Source organism: Dicentrarchus labrax, unplaced genomic scaffold, assembly GCF_905237075.1.
Source record: "Dicentrarchus labrax unplaced genomic scaffold, dlabrax2021, whole genome shotgun sequence".
Lineage (NCBI taxonomy): Eukaryota > Metazoa > Chordata > Actinopteri > Moronidae > Dicentrarchus > Dicentrarchus labrax.
This window is the reverse complement of record NW_026136712.1, coordinates 12,012,003-12,026,762: the sequence shown is the minus strand read 5'-3', so window position 1 is coordinate 12,026,762 and position 14,760 is coordinate 12,012,003. Positions and strand designations below refer to the sequence as shown.

The window sequence follows — 14,760 nt, the reverse complement described above, 5'->3', positions numbered from 1 at the left end:
AAGTATACATTCTGAATGGGCATCGTTATTTATAACTTGAAAATGCATTTCCTGGGGAAAATGCAGTGTGAATGCTTCAGCTAAAATTATTTCTAAAGCATTGTTGAAATAGCAGAAACTTTGCCTGAAAATTCTCAATCCGTGTGAAACTGCAGGTTTGCAACCAGACTTTATACAGCAAGAACTGGCACAGTTCAATTAATCTGTTGTTTGACCAGTTTCAGACATTCAGATGAAACTAATCTAATTGCCTTCTCGTGTCAACTACAACCTAGTTATAAAACTTCATGTATACAGGTAAACATGAATTGGATATTCATTTACTGAGTTTACAGTAGATGTTTCCAAAAAACGTGCAACCCCTAAAAACTAAAAGCGTGCTCAGTGCTACAGTACATGTAATTTAACCTTTAACCTTAAAAGACAAATGTATATGGGTGCCTGGTTAGCTCACCTGGTAGAGCTGGCAACCATGTACCGAGTCCCTGCTGCAGGGGCCCAGGGTTCAAGTCTGACCTGCAGCACTTTGCTATGTGTCATCCCAACTCTCTCTACCCTCCTTTCCTGTCTATCTTTGGCTGTCCCTATCAAAATAAAAGGCAATAAAAAGGCCAAAAAAAGTAAACACATTGACCCCCCTAGAGACAGCAAAGGTACAGCACATTGGTATATGTACATGTATGAGGTCCATCATTTTTGTCTATTATCTATGTTTGAAGTAACTAACTTAAGTTTTGATTCATTAGAAATGTAAGTCACAGACACACCTTCAAGACAATTAATTCCCTGCTGCAGTGGTGCAAGTATCAGTGGTTCAGCAGATGCAATGCATTGTGGGTGGGCCCCTTTCACACTTTCACATACTGCGCTCAGCAGTGACTAGTACCGCGAGCAGCATGACATAAGACTCATTGGATTGTATATACTCTCAATTTAGAACAGCAGAGTATGGGATATGGACTTGAGCAGTGTTATTAATGACTTTGCTGAGTGAAAGCCCCGTAGGATGAACTTCTAACGGGTGAGTACAGGTGTCTCTTTGTCATGGAAGTATTCAAATCACCTCTCAGATGTTAGAAAATGCACACTTACTGTAATCTAATGACAATGATGATGAATGTGATTTAATAGTAAGTTGGTTTTTTTTTTTTTGATTGCTATTTGTTCTGTGGTTATTGACATACTGTGTAAGCTGCTTAGTGTGGATTTGTTACTGTAGGTTGGCTAAAGCTAATTTGGTTCTTTGATAGTCAGAGACAGCAGGCTGTGGTGCTTTGAGTCCAGGGCAGATTGTTAGATTTGACACTTCATCTTCTGTCCTTGGTGCTGATCAAAGGCTGCAGGTTAGCAATTGCATGGAGTCAATATGTGATGCCCACGTGTACATGAGTTTGCTTTTCGACCCGGAAGGTTGGGGAGCACAAGAAAAATATTTGCACCAGGACCAGTTACAAACATGTTGCGCTGCTGCCCTGCTGGTAAATCGTGAGAAAATTTGTAGTAGCCATGCATCAATGAAAACTGATACAGAGAGTGAGATGAGATGTGAATCTCAATCAGTCAATCACAATGAGTAAAGAACTGCTTCGGTGACAATGACAGATAAGGAAGCAGTGTGAGTTTTACGCTTGTAAACTTCTCCAGTTCTGTTTTATTGAAACAGATTGTATGCAGATGTTCAAGGCTTAAAATATTCCACAGTATCAAGATTAATAGTTAATATTAATAATTAATAGTTTCGGTTTTATTTGCCTGCATGTTTCATTTTGAGATATCCAGTACTCAGATATCTGCCTCCACCAGGGTAAAATAAAAGTAAATGAAATTTCCTTTGTGATGCTCACAACTTTACTTTCTGTTCCAAGGCCTTTGCTTTGATTACAAAGTTTGTAACATGACTATCATATGCAGTAGTATTAGCCTTTATTGAACATGACTATTGAGATGCTGTGGCTTTGCTTTTTTTGGTCATTCCACAGTTTAAATTGAATATACATTTAATGAATGTAGTAATTCACTTTTATACAACATTACACTATTATTGTGTCATCAAACTCAATAAAAGCAAGCCTTCAGGTAGATGCCACCAATAATTAAAAGTACATCCCTCAACAAATAAAGTCATGTTCAGTGCCTAATGTACATGAATACCTCAAGACTTAAAGACAGATTTATATAAGATAAATTGCTGCCACTTGTTTTTTTTACCTGTGTGCAGCTCTCAGTGATGGTCATGCTCATATCATAATAGCTTCCAGGCACTTTAAAATATTTACAATATTTGCAAGTTCCTGTTAAATTCCTCCCAAAATACAGATTGTTGCTCAGTAATGGTCATACTGTACTCCATAACATAAAAGGTAGGCCTACTTGTTAAAAAGTACTTACAGTATAAATTATTTTTAAGTTCCCACATAGGTCCCCCTTATTCCCTGACTTCACATCCTGTTCCCTTGTACCTTCGCGTACAGTATGTATCAGTACATAATGCTACTATACTGTTTAATCCTTTTCCACCCTGTGGGCAGAATTGTACAAATATGAGATCCACACTCCATGCATGAAATCACCTCACCTTTTAACCTTTATTATACAATTATTATTCTTATATGACAGATATCTAATGCTATTAATCACCACAAATAAGGTACAAGGATATAAGAATAATGTAGAAAAAAATCAGTAAAAATCATAACAAAGGCAAGGGAGTTCAGAGATTTTACGACTTTAAACAAAGCCTCTTAGGGAGGAACACAAATAAAAAGCAAAGTAGAGGATATATTTCCAATTATTCTGTAATATCTACACATTTTTCCAGCCTTCACATAACAAAAAGGGTATCTCATTCAACTTTTTATTTGATCACAACACAGAAAGATTACTGACCATTCTAAAATCTATGCCCATTGATTTATCTACTACTGACTGATTAATATGTTCCGGAGTAATATGTGTATATTCATCTGTTTACTGTTTTGTGCCTTTCCAATCTCTCTAGGTCAGCATTTTGGCAGCCAGCAAACTGACTAGCAGAGTCACTACAGAGGTCAACTGGCCTGTAGCACTGCTCGTTTCCATCCTTCCATCTGCAAGAGAGCAAGTGCAAACCAGGTTACATAATATATATTAATCAAGCTCTGTGTGTGTCATCTACAAGAGTACAGCAGTTATAAAAAGATAAGAGAGCTTTACCTGGGCTATCTTGTCTCAGGACTAGTGGTCCTAGTGAGATGTCTGTAGCAGCATGGTAGGATACATCCCTCTTAATTCGCATGTGGTAACCTGGGTAGCAATGCTGCAAGAAAACACAATTACAGGCTTCTGCTGATGCACCTGTTAATAATCTATATAATCCTGCTACAAACACCCACAAACACAGTAGTACTTACAGCGGAGCAGTTGTTGTGTTTCAGAAGGCACAGGTGGACCTGGCAGTGCAGGTAGATGGATGAAAAGTTGGTAAAGGTGAACATCCTGAATGAGAATCGGGCCACAGTAGAGATACCATTCTGAACCAGCTCTACTGTATCATCTGCTGGATTAGGACACCTGGAAGACAGGGAAAGAGGGAGACATTTCAATGTTATCAGGCAGACTATTAGGTAAAGTGGAAGGGTTAGATTGTGAAACGGATGGGTGGAGCAAGTGAAGAAAGGCCCTTCAAGGGCTAGAGACTTTGGCATTACTCTGCATTAATGAGATCCCAGCGGACAGGGTAGCCAGCGATGTTGACTGGTGTGGCCCAACAAGAGTCCAGAATGGTGGAAATCTGCCTTTCATCGACTCCTTCTGTTCGCACCTCCACATACAACCTCTGGTCAATTTCCATTTCGATGTTGCTGTTACTGGTCAGGGGGAAACGGAAGCCAGCGTCCTGGTAGGGTATCATTCTCATATGGTACTGTCCACGGCCAGATGGAAGCTTCTTCCTCACAACGCTAGGAAAAAACAGCAAATTATGTCACTACACGTGACAAGGAACATTTATCTGGCAGCTCAAGAGTTACTCATTAATTAATAATTAACAGTTGTGTAGTGAATAAAATTTACAGAAAATGTGCTGGACAAAGTCTTGATGGAAATATTGTACGCATTCACATTTCACCTACAGAACTGGGACAGATTCCCCTAAATTTCCTGTTGTATTGTTTGTTTAAATGCTAGGTTTATCAGTGATGGTGCAGAATGCAGGTGGTGGACAATTATACAGCCTGATTTCAGTCTTTGTCATTGTCATTACCACTGTCTTCATAGCAACAACAAAAAGTATTCCAAAAAGGTCTGAGGTGCAGCTGTAGCACTCTTTATTATACTGTTATTAGACTACGTATATATTGAAACCCTAGTAGCAAGACATACGCTGTGTCATTATGGACAGATGTTCACTATGAAAATGACATTTTATCGTTATTACTTTGAGCAACCTTGAAAGCTAAGTCAGGAAACCAATCAGAAATTGTGTTGTCACCTCTCTACAGGGTTGATGCCCACAGACATGGACAGGGCCTGGGCCAGAGGGTATTCACAGCAGAAACGCAGATGAATGTTCCTCTGGCGGCTGATTAGCCCTTCATGGGGGTCCACGTCACCCTGGATGGTGTTCTCATAGATGAAATGAGTTCCGTTGCTCTTGAAATGGAAATGACAAAATATTATAAGTTTATTATAGTTTGAAGATGTCTTATAGAGAACAGAGTGTGTGTTGATTGTCTATGGACTGTACCCTGAGAGCAGTCCCACACAAGTGGTCGTCATTGTTAAAGTGGAAGATCAGTCGTCCGTCCTGGAGAGTCCCATTGCAGGAGTCTTCACGGAGATGCAGGGCACTAGAGTGGAAGCCAGCCTCAAACAGCTGGCAGCGCGATACTGACATGGTGCCTGAACTACTGGCACAAGTGATGGCCGAGTCTATGAAAGAGAAATGAATGTGTGACAACATAATATGTTAAGCTTGTTAAACGCAAAAAGAATAATTTGTAGTATGTGACATTTTTAGGTTAAAAAGAGACCTTAACCAATTTTCATGGTTGCCTGTGGACTGTGGATTTATATGCATTTCTATGTAGGGTTGTGGAGCATTTTTGTATCTTTCAGCTCATTGTTTTGTTTCAATTTAACAGTGTTGTGTTTACAACTTGTTGTGTAGCTCCTAAGTGGTTCATTAATATATTATGCAGGTTGAAAAGAAGGAGGATAATGCTGTAAAATGGAATAGGAATACCAAAGCTCCATGAAGCCATAAATAATAAATGTATAGTTGTTTTTCTACAACCAAAACTTGAATGTTGTTCCACGCTCTTGTGATGGTGTACATTTTTCTCTAACAATACTAGTCTACTACTCATCTTACACATAATCACTGTCATTTCAGTGATCTTGAAAAATAAAGCAGTGTTTTAAGAGGAGCTGTCCTCACCATAACTCTCATTGTTGGGCCGATGGTGGTGCTCATCACAGAAGCAGCCGTAAACACCGTCTTTTTCACCACACCACTCATACTCTGTGCAGTCCAGCTGTTCACAGGGGTCTGACTCAGCTATGGAAATAAGGTGAAAACAGAAAATACATTTTCCACAAGCAGGACAAAAAGCCAGCTCCATGAAGCTAAGGATTCATTTTCTCATGCACTATTTTAGCTCTCCATTAGTACAAACATACCACATTGCAAAGCCGAGCGCCACTGTGGGATGTTCAACCCCAGCACAGAGCAGGTTCTCTCATAGGCTGAGACAGCAGAGCACAGCATGCCATTGGCTGGAGTGTAGAGGCAGAGATCGTAGACACAGGAAGTGAAAAATGGCTGGGGGTCAGAGTGAAGCTGACAGGCACTGAATGGGCCGCTAGTGTTGGTGATGACACTACAGAGCTCAGAGTATTCTTCCATAAAGGGACAGTCATTGAGTCCATCACCACTCCTTTCATCGGTGGATCCACATCTGGAAAAGACATAAGCATGAACAATTGCGGATGTATTGCTCTGTTGCCTAAAATCTGAAAGAAGCCATGGCATGCAAAATTTGCTGGTCAAGCTGAATAAGACTTCTTCTTTATAGTGAAAGGTTTTTAACGGACAATAATGATGTACTGATGCCACTTTGTGTGTGAAATTCCCTAAAAATTGTATTTTTATAACAGCTCACCCTGGTTTGCTTGTAGGTGCCTTCCAGCTGTCTCCAAAGTTATTGTCATTTTGTGCCAGTGTGCCATTGGGCAAGACTTTGTCATCTCCAGGGTCATTGTTGAAGTTTCCACACATCCCTGTGACTCTGTTTTCACGGTTTTGGCCTACTCTGACTAGTAAAGTACTCAAACCGTCAAACTGGACTATCAAGTCGATGGCATCGACCACTATGTAGCTTCCCTGCCTTATCACCTGAGCTAAAGTTCCTGCGGTGGTGGGAAGAGACACCTCACTTCCATTTACCTGAGGGAGGAGAGATTAGAGAAAGATGTTTTACCCAAACAGATGTATTAAGTTATATAAAATAAAGTAATGGTGTTTACCATTATTCTTTTGTTGGGTCCAATCCTGATGTTTACTCTCTCTGGTTGATTTGAGAGGTATACATCCACTGCTGATACAAACGACACACGGTTGTTGCCACGGTGATTATTAGTGGCTGCTACCTGAAACTGGGTTTCATTGGTGCCGTGGCTCACACTCTCACTAATGATGTAAGAGCATGTGCCCTGGAAATGAGCCAATGCCCCATCAAAGGTGATGTAATGGGGATCCCCCCACACAGTGCAGGTAGACATTGCATCAAAACAGCCGAGCTGGCCATTTTTAATGGTGCACTCTTGTGCAGGAGTGCAAGATGCAGCAGAACAGCGCAGGTCATTGGGAGCATGGCACTCACATCGCTGGGAGCAACCTTCTGTCCAGAAGGACTCACCAGCCTGTAGCATTGGAGAAAAACAGAGGCATGGAAATTTATAAAATATAGCATTATGGTACACTAAAAAAACAAAAAAGGCTGCTCAGAGGAAAAGAGAATGGGATAATGAAATGTTATACATACATTGTAGTAGGATCCATCATATTGGCAGCCACAGCTTTCCACATGGACACATCTCGTCCCACTCCTGACGAAGCCTTCATCACAGAAACATCCCTCAGAGCAAACCTGCTCACAGATGGCATCAATGCTGCTGGCACAGGTGTGGCCACAGTCAGTACCACACAGCTCATAATGGCTGTTGGCTTGACACTCAAGTCCTTGAAAAGTTAGCAAAGAAATGTTGATGTAAGAGATACTGTTTTTGTTTTTTTCAAGACACCTCTTTGATTGTTTCTTAGGTTGTTTGTGTAATAAACAACACATGACTTACTGCAGGTGGTGTTCTGTCTCCAAGGGTAAATTCGAACATTAGCAGACTGACAGGCACTGACATATGTCTGAATGGCCCTGCACAGAAGATCTTGGCCTCGATTCCCAGACACACAAACATCAAACACACAGTCACTGAAATACGGTGCTGGGTCCACCTGCTCATGGCAGAAGCTTAAGGGGCCGTCGGCTGCCTGAATCACCTCACACTGAGCTCTAGCAGGGAGCTCATTGGTACATCGTGGGCAGGAGGAGCCACACCCATCACCGCAGGTGTAGTTTCCTGCCACCTTCCAAGCTGTCCCAAACTCATGTGAAGTGGTGACCATCATTCCAGATGGGGTGTGAAACTCATCAGTTGAATTTCCATTGAAGTTTCCACAAAGTCCACATGTTTGTCCACTATTGGTAATAATAATCAGAGAAAAAATGTCAATGTCATCAGATAACAAGTTCAACCAGTGACTCAATCAGGCTTTATTTGCATTGCACATTTCATTCAAGTTAATGCAACTCAAAGTGATTTACGGATGACTGACAAGCTGATAATAAGACATCATATATGAAAATATAAACAGTAAAACATTTTTTATTCATATGACACATGAACATGAGAAATAAAAATGATCAAAATGTAAATAAAATGATAAAAGACAAAAAGTAGATGACAGATAAGAGAACTTGAATCCAATTAAAAAAAACATTAAATTAAATAAATAGGGGCCATGAAACAAATCAAAAAGTCAAACTACAAAGGGGTTGGTGGGTTTTAAGTTCATGTTTACCTGTAATTTGAAGGAACAGAGATAGACACTGTACTCCATCCATCATATGTGACAGTCAGGCCAAAATCAGCACTGACAAATGTGCGAGGTCCACTTGCATAGATAGATACACGACTTCCATTCAAGAGAACTGGTAGATTTTTTGTTATTCCATTTACCTATTCAAATGGGAAACAAATTGGAAGAAGGCATTTTATTAGCATTATAACCTGACCAATTCAATATTTTTTCTTTTGATAACAGTATTGACATGTAAGAGCTTAAAAAATCTAATCACAATGTGTTGGCTGATAACATCACACGTTTTCAAGAAGGAGTTGTAACCCAGATATGTACAGAGTGGGACATTTCATTCTTGAAATACAAACTTGTTAGTGTTCTGAGTCTCTTGGTGAACAAACCCACTATTTGGAGCTTTACTAAATTATATATTTTCTTAAGATGAAGAATATCACTTATGGTTCCACTCACCTCTACCATACCCCTACTGTCTCCTGACATACGCACTCGATAGCCCCACACATTCACAAAAACTTCAGCTGTGATTGAAACTGGCAATCCATTCCATGGCTCATTCTTAGCTTCCACTGAAAATTGGTGGAGACCATCAGTAGCATTACAAAGTGTCGCCAGAACATAGCGGCAGGTACCCTGGAAGTCATACGCCTTGCCATCAAAGGTGAGGTAGTGGGGGTCACCAGAGGCAGAGCAGGTGCCGTGAGGGTTGGGATGGCAACCAAACTCTCCTTCTACCACACGGCAGGACTCCTGGGGTCCACAGGAGTTGGGGATACAGTGAACTACCCCCGTAGTGCCATCACACGTACACAAACTCTGACATTCCTCGCCATCCCAGAACTGTTCACCACCTGAACGATACCGGCCTTGGTGATAGCATCCACAAGCTGTGGGTCGTACACACTGGTTGCCATTGAGGACAAAACCATCATCACACTGGCAGCCATCCTGACATGCAGTGTCACAGGAGAAGGGGAAGGCAAGGCTGGGGCAGGCGGCAGGACAAGAGCTTCCACAGAGTTCATAATGGCTGTTAAGAGGGCAGTTTTGCTCTAAATAAACACAAAGAAATGTATTCATAAAAGTTATTAAATATATGAATATTAAAGCCCCCTACATCAAAAGAGGGCAAAGTGCTTACCACAGTCAGTTGCATTCCTCCAGTGTGTTAGTGCAACACCCCTCTGTTGACACATTAGTGCATAATCTCGTAGGACCTCACACAGTGCTGATGCTGGATCTCTAGAGGCCCTAATGATTTCCACACATGAATTCACATGCTGCTGTGGGTTGACCATGGACCAACACTGAGCAAATGGTCCATGTGGTGAGTTAAGAATACCACAGTCCTCACTAGAGTTGTTATTTGTGTTAGAGTGGTCATTTTCACTGTCCACACAGTGTGCAGCGAGGGAACCATCTCGCCAACTGTCCCCAAAGGACTGAGAGCTGTTGACCAGGATGCCGTTGGGTGTGCGGAAGTCGTCATGTGGGTGACCATTGTAATTACCACAGAGTCCACCTAGTGATCCATTGTAGATACCAGGTGCAGTGACACGCACAAAGTGAGGCCATACTGTCTGCACAGTTACACCAAAGGAGGTGCGAAGCATGATACTGCGAATGCTGCTGTGGTAGATTTGGAGTCGACTGGATGCTGAGCTGAATGGTAGTCGGATCCGCTGACCGTCAACCTAAAGGGATATTTATACAGCTAGTGTCAAATTTCCTCAATGACTACTTTTCAGAGCCTTTTTGTGGAGGAAAGATTTTCTGTTATGTGTTGTTCTAAACAAGATTCTAAAACAGAAATAGTTAAAAACTATTTTTATTAACATTTTAATCTGGTGTTAACATTATTTTTGTCACATCAGTTATTAAAATATCACTTACTGTGACTTACCTGAACTATGCCGCTACCCGTCATTTCCATGGAGACTTGTGTTCCCTCTGCCTCAAACCTTAGCACCCTGGCAAAGCCCTGCTGGCCTCTGGGCACTTTTTCTGCTGTCACCATAAAGTGTGGGTGACTAGACAATCCCATTACTTTGGCAAGAGTCAAGCGACATGCCCCTGGATACCGGTATGTCAGTCCATCAAATGTATGATATGACCCTGGGCCCCTTATCCAACATGTTGCATAGCTGTTAGGTCTGCATCCTCTTTCTCCTTCCGCCACCCTGCAAGACTCTAGTGGGCCACAACCATGGGAGCGACATGTCATGGAGCCAAAACTGCAGCTACAACGTCTCCCACAGTCCTCATCTAGTATTACGGTATCTCCAGAGCGGTAGTAGCGACCCTCAAAGCTACAGCCACAATCAGCATGGGGGACGCAGACCCCAGCACTAAGGATGTAGCCTGAATTGCAGATGCAGCTCTCCTGGGCAGGGAGAGGGCAGTTCAAGGTAGAATTGGGATTGACACAGGTAGCTGGACATCCTGTGCCTTGGGACTCAAAGTGGCTGTTGGATGGGCAGGGGATTTCTAGATAAAAGAAACAACGTTGATCTTGATATCATGGACATTTTACAGAAACATATTCTAACATTAGGTTGTTTGATTAACAGACATACCACAGAAGCCTTGTCTCCTCCAGCTTGGCAGCTGTATACCATTCTGTTGACACTGACTGGCATATGCATTTAGGGCTTGGCACAGAATGGGCTGGTATCCTCCTCCTACACACAGATCATACACACAGCTCTCCACAAAGTCCTGTGGGGGAAGTCGTTGATGGCAAGCAGCAAAAGGTCCAGAATTGTTCTGGAGGATACCACAATGTTCAGTACTGCTGTATAAAGCTGTCTGGTCCACACTGCAGGCAGCGCAGTCGAGACCTCCACAATGCACTTCACAACCAGGCTCATCGTCCCCTGATGCTTGCCAACTATTGGCAAACACCACATCAGAGCTCACGACCTCACCCTGGCGGGTTCGGAAGTCATCCCCAGGGTGATTGTTGAAGTTTCCACACAGGCCACACGTTGCATTCTGGTAAGTGTAGGGCACACTGATCCTGACATAATGGTAGGCATCATAGGACACCTCCAAGCCAAAGTCAGTACTGACAATTACAGAAAAACCTGACTCATAAATCTGGACTGTTCCATTGCTTAGGGAGATGGGAGTGGCTACAAAGTTTCCATTAATCTGTAAGCACACCAGGAAGCAAAGACATAGTTGTAAAAATATTTAAGCTACATACTAAATTAAGAATTACCATAAATGGAGGCTTAATTCTCATTGCTAACCTTAGCCTCACCACGACGTCCCTTGACAAGCTCGATGGTTTCATTGTAGACAAACACTTTGACCAGTCGTGTCCAGGAAACTTGAGTGCTGCCTCGGTGCTCGTTTTTGCCCTCTACTCTATAGTATGGCAGTTCTCGACCACATTGCTCTGAGAGAACGTAAGTGCAGGTGCCCTGAAAGTGAAACACTGTGCCATCGAAGGTATAGTAATGTGGATCACCACTTATGGTGCAGGTGCGTCTCTGCACTGTCTGGCAGGAGAACTGAAAGGTCCCTCTCCGGCAGATTTGGGAAAAGGAGCAGGGTTGGTTGTGACATTGCAGGCCTGCTGAGGTGCAGGTGCACTTCTGTGCACAGCTACTGTCCCTCCAGAATGAGTCACCAAGCTGAACTTGTTCACCTTTGGAGAAAATGAAAATAAAAGTCCCTTGAAACACATGCAAACAAGGTTTTGGCATTGTATTTCTACTTTTATAGCAAAAAGACAAAAGACAAAATCAACATGTAAATGTAAAACATTAATTAACGGTTTAATAACAAACAGAGATTTAATGACATTTTTGCCAGTTTCTTCATGGATTGGTGGTCACGTATGCACATATACTATAAATAAGTACCTTTAGTGATCACCCTCTAGTTCTGGCCTTACCATTAAAAGTGCAGCCTCTTGATCCATGGTCTGTCCGGAAAGCCCAGCGTCCAGGTACATTGACATTGCTGCTCAGGCTGAAATTTGAGTTACTGCCTGTTGCATTGCTTGAGACTGATGCAGGGATTGTGAAATGGTGAGCAGAGTTGACCGTGTCATATCCTGCCTGGAAATACATGTAGATACATAGAGATAAAATGAATTTTACGCATTTTTGTATTTGTACATTTCCATTATTGCATTCAGATTTAGGTGAAGCATGGCAACTTAACATGTCATGCAGTGAATCTGCATATAATTTTAATGTCTCTAACCTGTATACTGCGAGTTGTTGAAGCTATTATCCCATAGTTCATTAGTACAAATGAGTACTGGCCACCAGAGATCAAGACTGCTTGAATGGTTGTTTGCTGAAAAGAGATGATTTGTGTTTTTTATAGTAAATATGGTCATAAAAAATACACACATGCACATCATATGCATTTTCCCATTTAGAACAAGATTACTTACTGTTCCAGTCATTGGGTAATAGGCCACCTCATACCATGTTGCAACAAACACCCAGGCAGCATTGAAGTTCAACTCTGGGAAGTACTCATTAATGTCTTGAGTAGCTTGTTGGAGAACACTGCCATTGGTGTATTGGTTGTAGTAGATCTGACCATTTCCTCTGTTGTCTAAATCTGTCCAGAATGGGGCAATGATGTCTCTGGATCCATACATTGGAAACCTTTGAGGTACGTAACTATACCATGGTGCACTGAAGGTCAGGTGTCCATTGTGGTTCACCTGGAAACAAATAAACCAGTTCTTACTAAAGAAGAGTTAGTAGGCATCGACTACAGTCCTTGAAAATGATGTATGATCAAATATCAACATATTGCTACAGTATTTTATTACCATATTTTGGCTATATCAATATATTGACTCCAACTAATTCTAATGCTTTTGTAATATTCAAAACAGAAATTTGTATGCCTCCACTAAACAAACCAGAAGTTTCAGTTTGCTAAGATTATTTTCACATACATAAATCTGATTATAGGACTGTCCGAAGTAAACAAAAGGTCGTTGCAGCATAATTTGAGGAGAACTTCCATCGTCTGACCGAGCGCTTGTTGTTCCAACAATTGGGTAGAGGGGTCCTATAGAGAACAATAGATTCAAGATTCAAGATTCATGTCACATTTACAACAAAGTCAAATTGCTGTCCATTGGCCTTATTGGCACATGCCATATAGTGTTTTTAACATTTAACATTTGTAATCACCACACCTAACCATTACATCCATGTTTGATCCGACACAAAACATTATTTTATTGTCTGTTATTTTTGTGGACTAATAATCACATGGAATATAACCAATCACAGACATTTTGGCATGCCATTGAAGGAAAAGCAGAGATGTAATTGAAAACCTTAGAAATGACTAAATTCCATTTAGCTGAGCCAGGTCCAGGGTCATGATAATGTACATGCTATCTCACGGTCATGTGTTACTGGGACACTTGATGGAACTGAGCCATAGTTTACAAAATGTATTTCAAATCAAAATGTCTGCCATGAAAAAGCTTTTTGTTAAAGAGCAATTTAACACCACCTCAAGATCTTGTTTTGATTGAGTGCACAAAATGATATGGCAGTACAAGTGTAGGTACAGGTGCAGCAGAGTACACTTCAGGTCAAATCACAGGTGCAACTTGAAGGAGGCAGTGAAACAAAGCCTTGCCTCTGGTGTCAGTGTGATATCTCCCAAACCTCCACACCTTTAGCTTTTGCTGTGCTATATGAACGTAACTTTTTATTTAGGTGGCAGTAAACACTGGCATAACATGTAAAAAATGTGCTATTGTAACATAATTCATAATTCATGTACAGGACGTTAGCGTGTGTATTATATATATGAAAACATGAAAACAAAAAAAAAGTTTATCTTGGTCAGTTTACCTGAAATCTGAGGAGTCACTGTACCTATGAACACAAACACAGAAATGTAATTGGACAACAATATCAATATCATCAATAAACAAAAGTAAATTACTGATTTTTTTCCAAATAAATAAATTAAATTTGGATTTATCAAATACTTACTGATCATCAAAAGCAGCACAAGCAACATTAATGGATTTGCCATTCTCAAAAGTGCAAAATTCAAACCTGCTGACCAAGTATAACAAGAAAACAAAAACACATTAAAAAAAAAAAAAGAAAAAAGAAAAAACCTATATGTTGCAATGGTAAATAAAACATCCTGGCACTGTACCCGAATTCAGATCTGCACCAAGAACAAATCACCTTTTCTTGAAGACTGATATTAAATCAATATCTTATTACAGTATACAGTATACATCTATCCTGCTGACTGACCATACATTACTGTGAACATCACCTGAGTGCCTGAGATAATAATGGTAATAAAAATAAACATTTGACATTATCACAGGAAGTTTATTGCAAAGGTAATAAAAGGTATTATTAAAGGTAATTTATTTTAGCTGTTAGTGCATTGTGCCGATAATATGTGAGTATTTCCTCCAATAAAATGTAAACCCTCAGTTTAGTTATTATTGTAATCCAGCTGTAAATAAGCACCACCTTCTTAGTAAATGTTATCATTGTGCAATAATTGTAAAACATTAGACTCACTTTTACAAAATAAATTGATTACCTGTTCATGTGTGCTTATTTTGTTCATATGGCTCTCCTCTATGTGAGACTGCC

General features: G+C 40.8%; 1 protein-coding gene and 1 long non-coding RNA gene across 2 annotated transcripts in view; one reads left to right on the top strand and one right to left on the bottom strand.

Annotated features, from left to right (window-relative positions):
- The window catches only part of LOC127373817 (uncharacterized), a 20,720-nt gene extending 11,863 nt beyond the window's left edge, over window positions 1–8,857 (top strand). Inside the window, exon 2 of the long non-coding RNA XR_007886942.1 lies at window positions 8,763–8,857. This is a non-coding gene — a long non-coding RNA (uncharacterized LOC127373817). The remainder of the gene's footprint in view (window positions 1–8,762) is intronic.
- LOC127373811 (alpha-tectorin) lies at window positions 2,562–14,760 on the bottom strand. The gene is made up of 25 exons (XM_051418636.1): window positions 14,708–14,760; window positions 14,131–14,196; window positions 13,987–14,010; window positions 13,068–13,183; window positions 12,549–12,827; window positions 12,353–12,448; window positions 12,039–12,204; window positions 11,389–11,789; window positions 10,711–11,287; window positions 10,038–10,621; window positions 9,276–9,828; window positions 8,588–9,186; window positions 8,117–8,274; window positions 7,333–7,733; window positions 7,023–7,219; window positions 6,505–6,900; window positions 6,141–6,424; window positions 5,659–5,936; window positions 5,417–5,536; window positions 4,724–4,908; window positions 4,469–4,629; window positions 3,687–3,938; window positions 3,390–3,549; window positions 3,193–3,295; window positions 2,562–3,086 (listed from the first exon to the last, which is right to left on the bottom strand). Exons 2-25 carry the CDS (start codon window positions 14,171–14,173, stop codon window positions 2,995–2,997), a joined length of 6,225 nt encoding a protein of 2,074 aa, XP_051274596.1. The 5' UTR covers window positions 14,174–14,196; window positions 14,708–14,760; the 3' UTR covers window positions 2,562–2,994.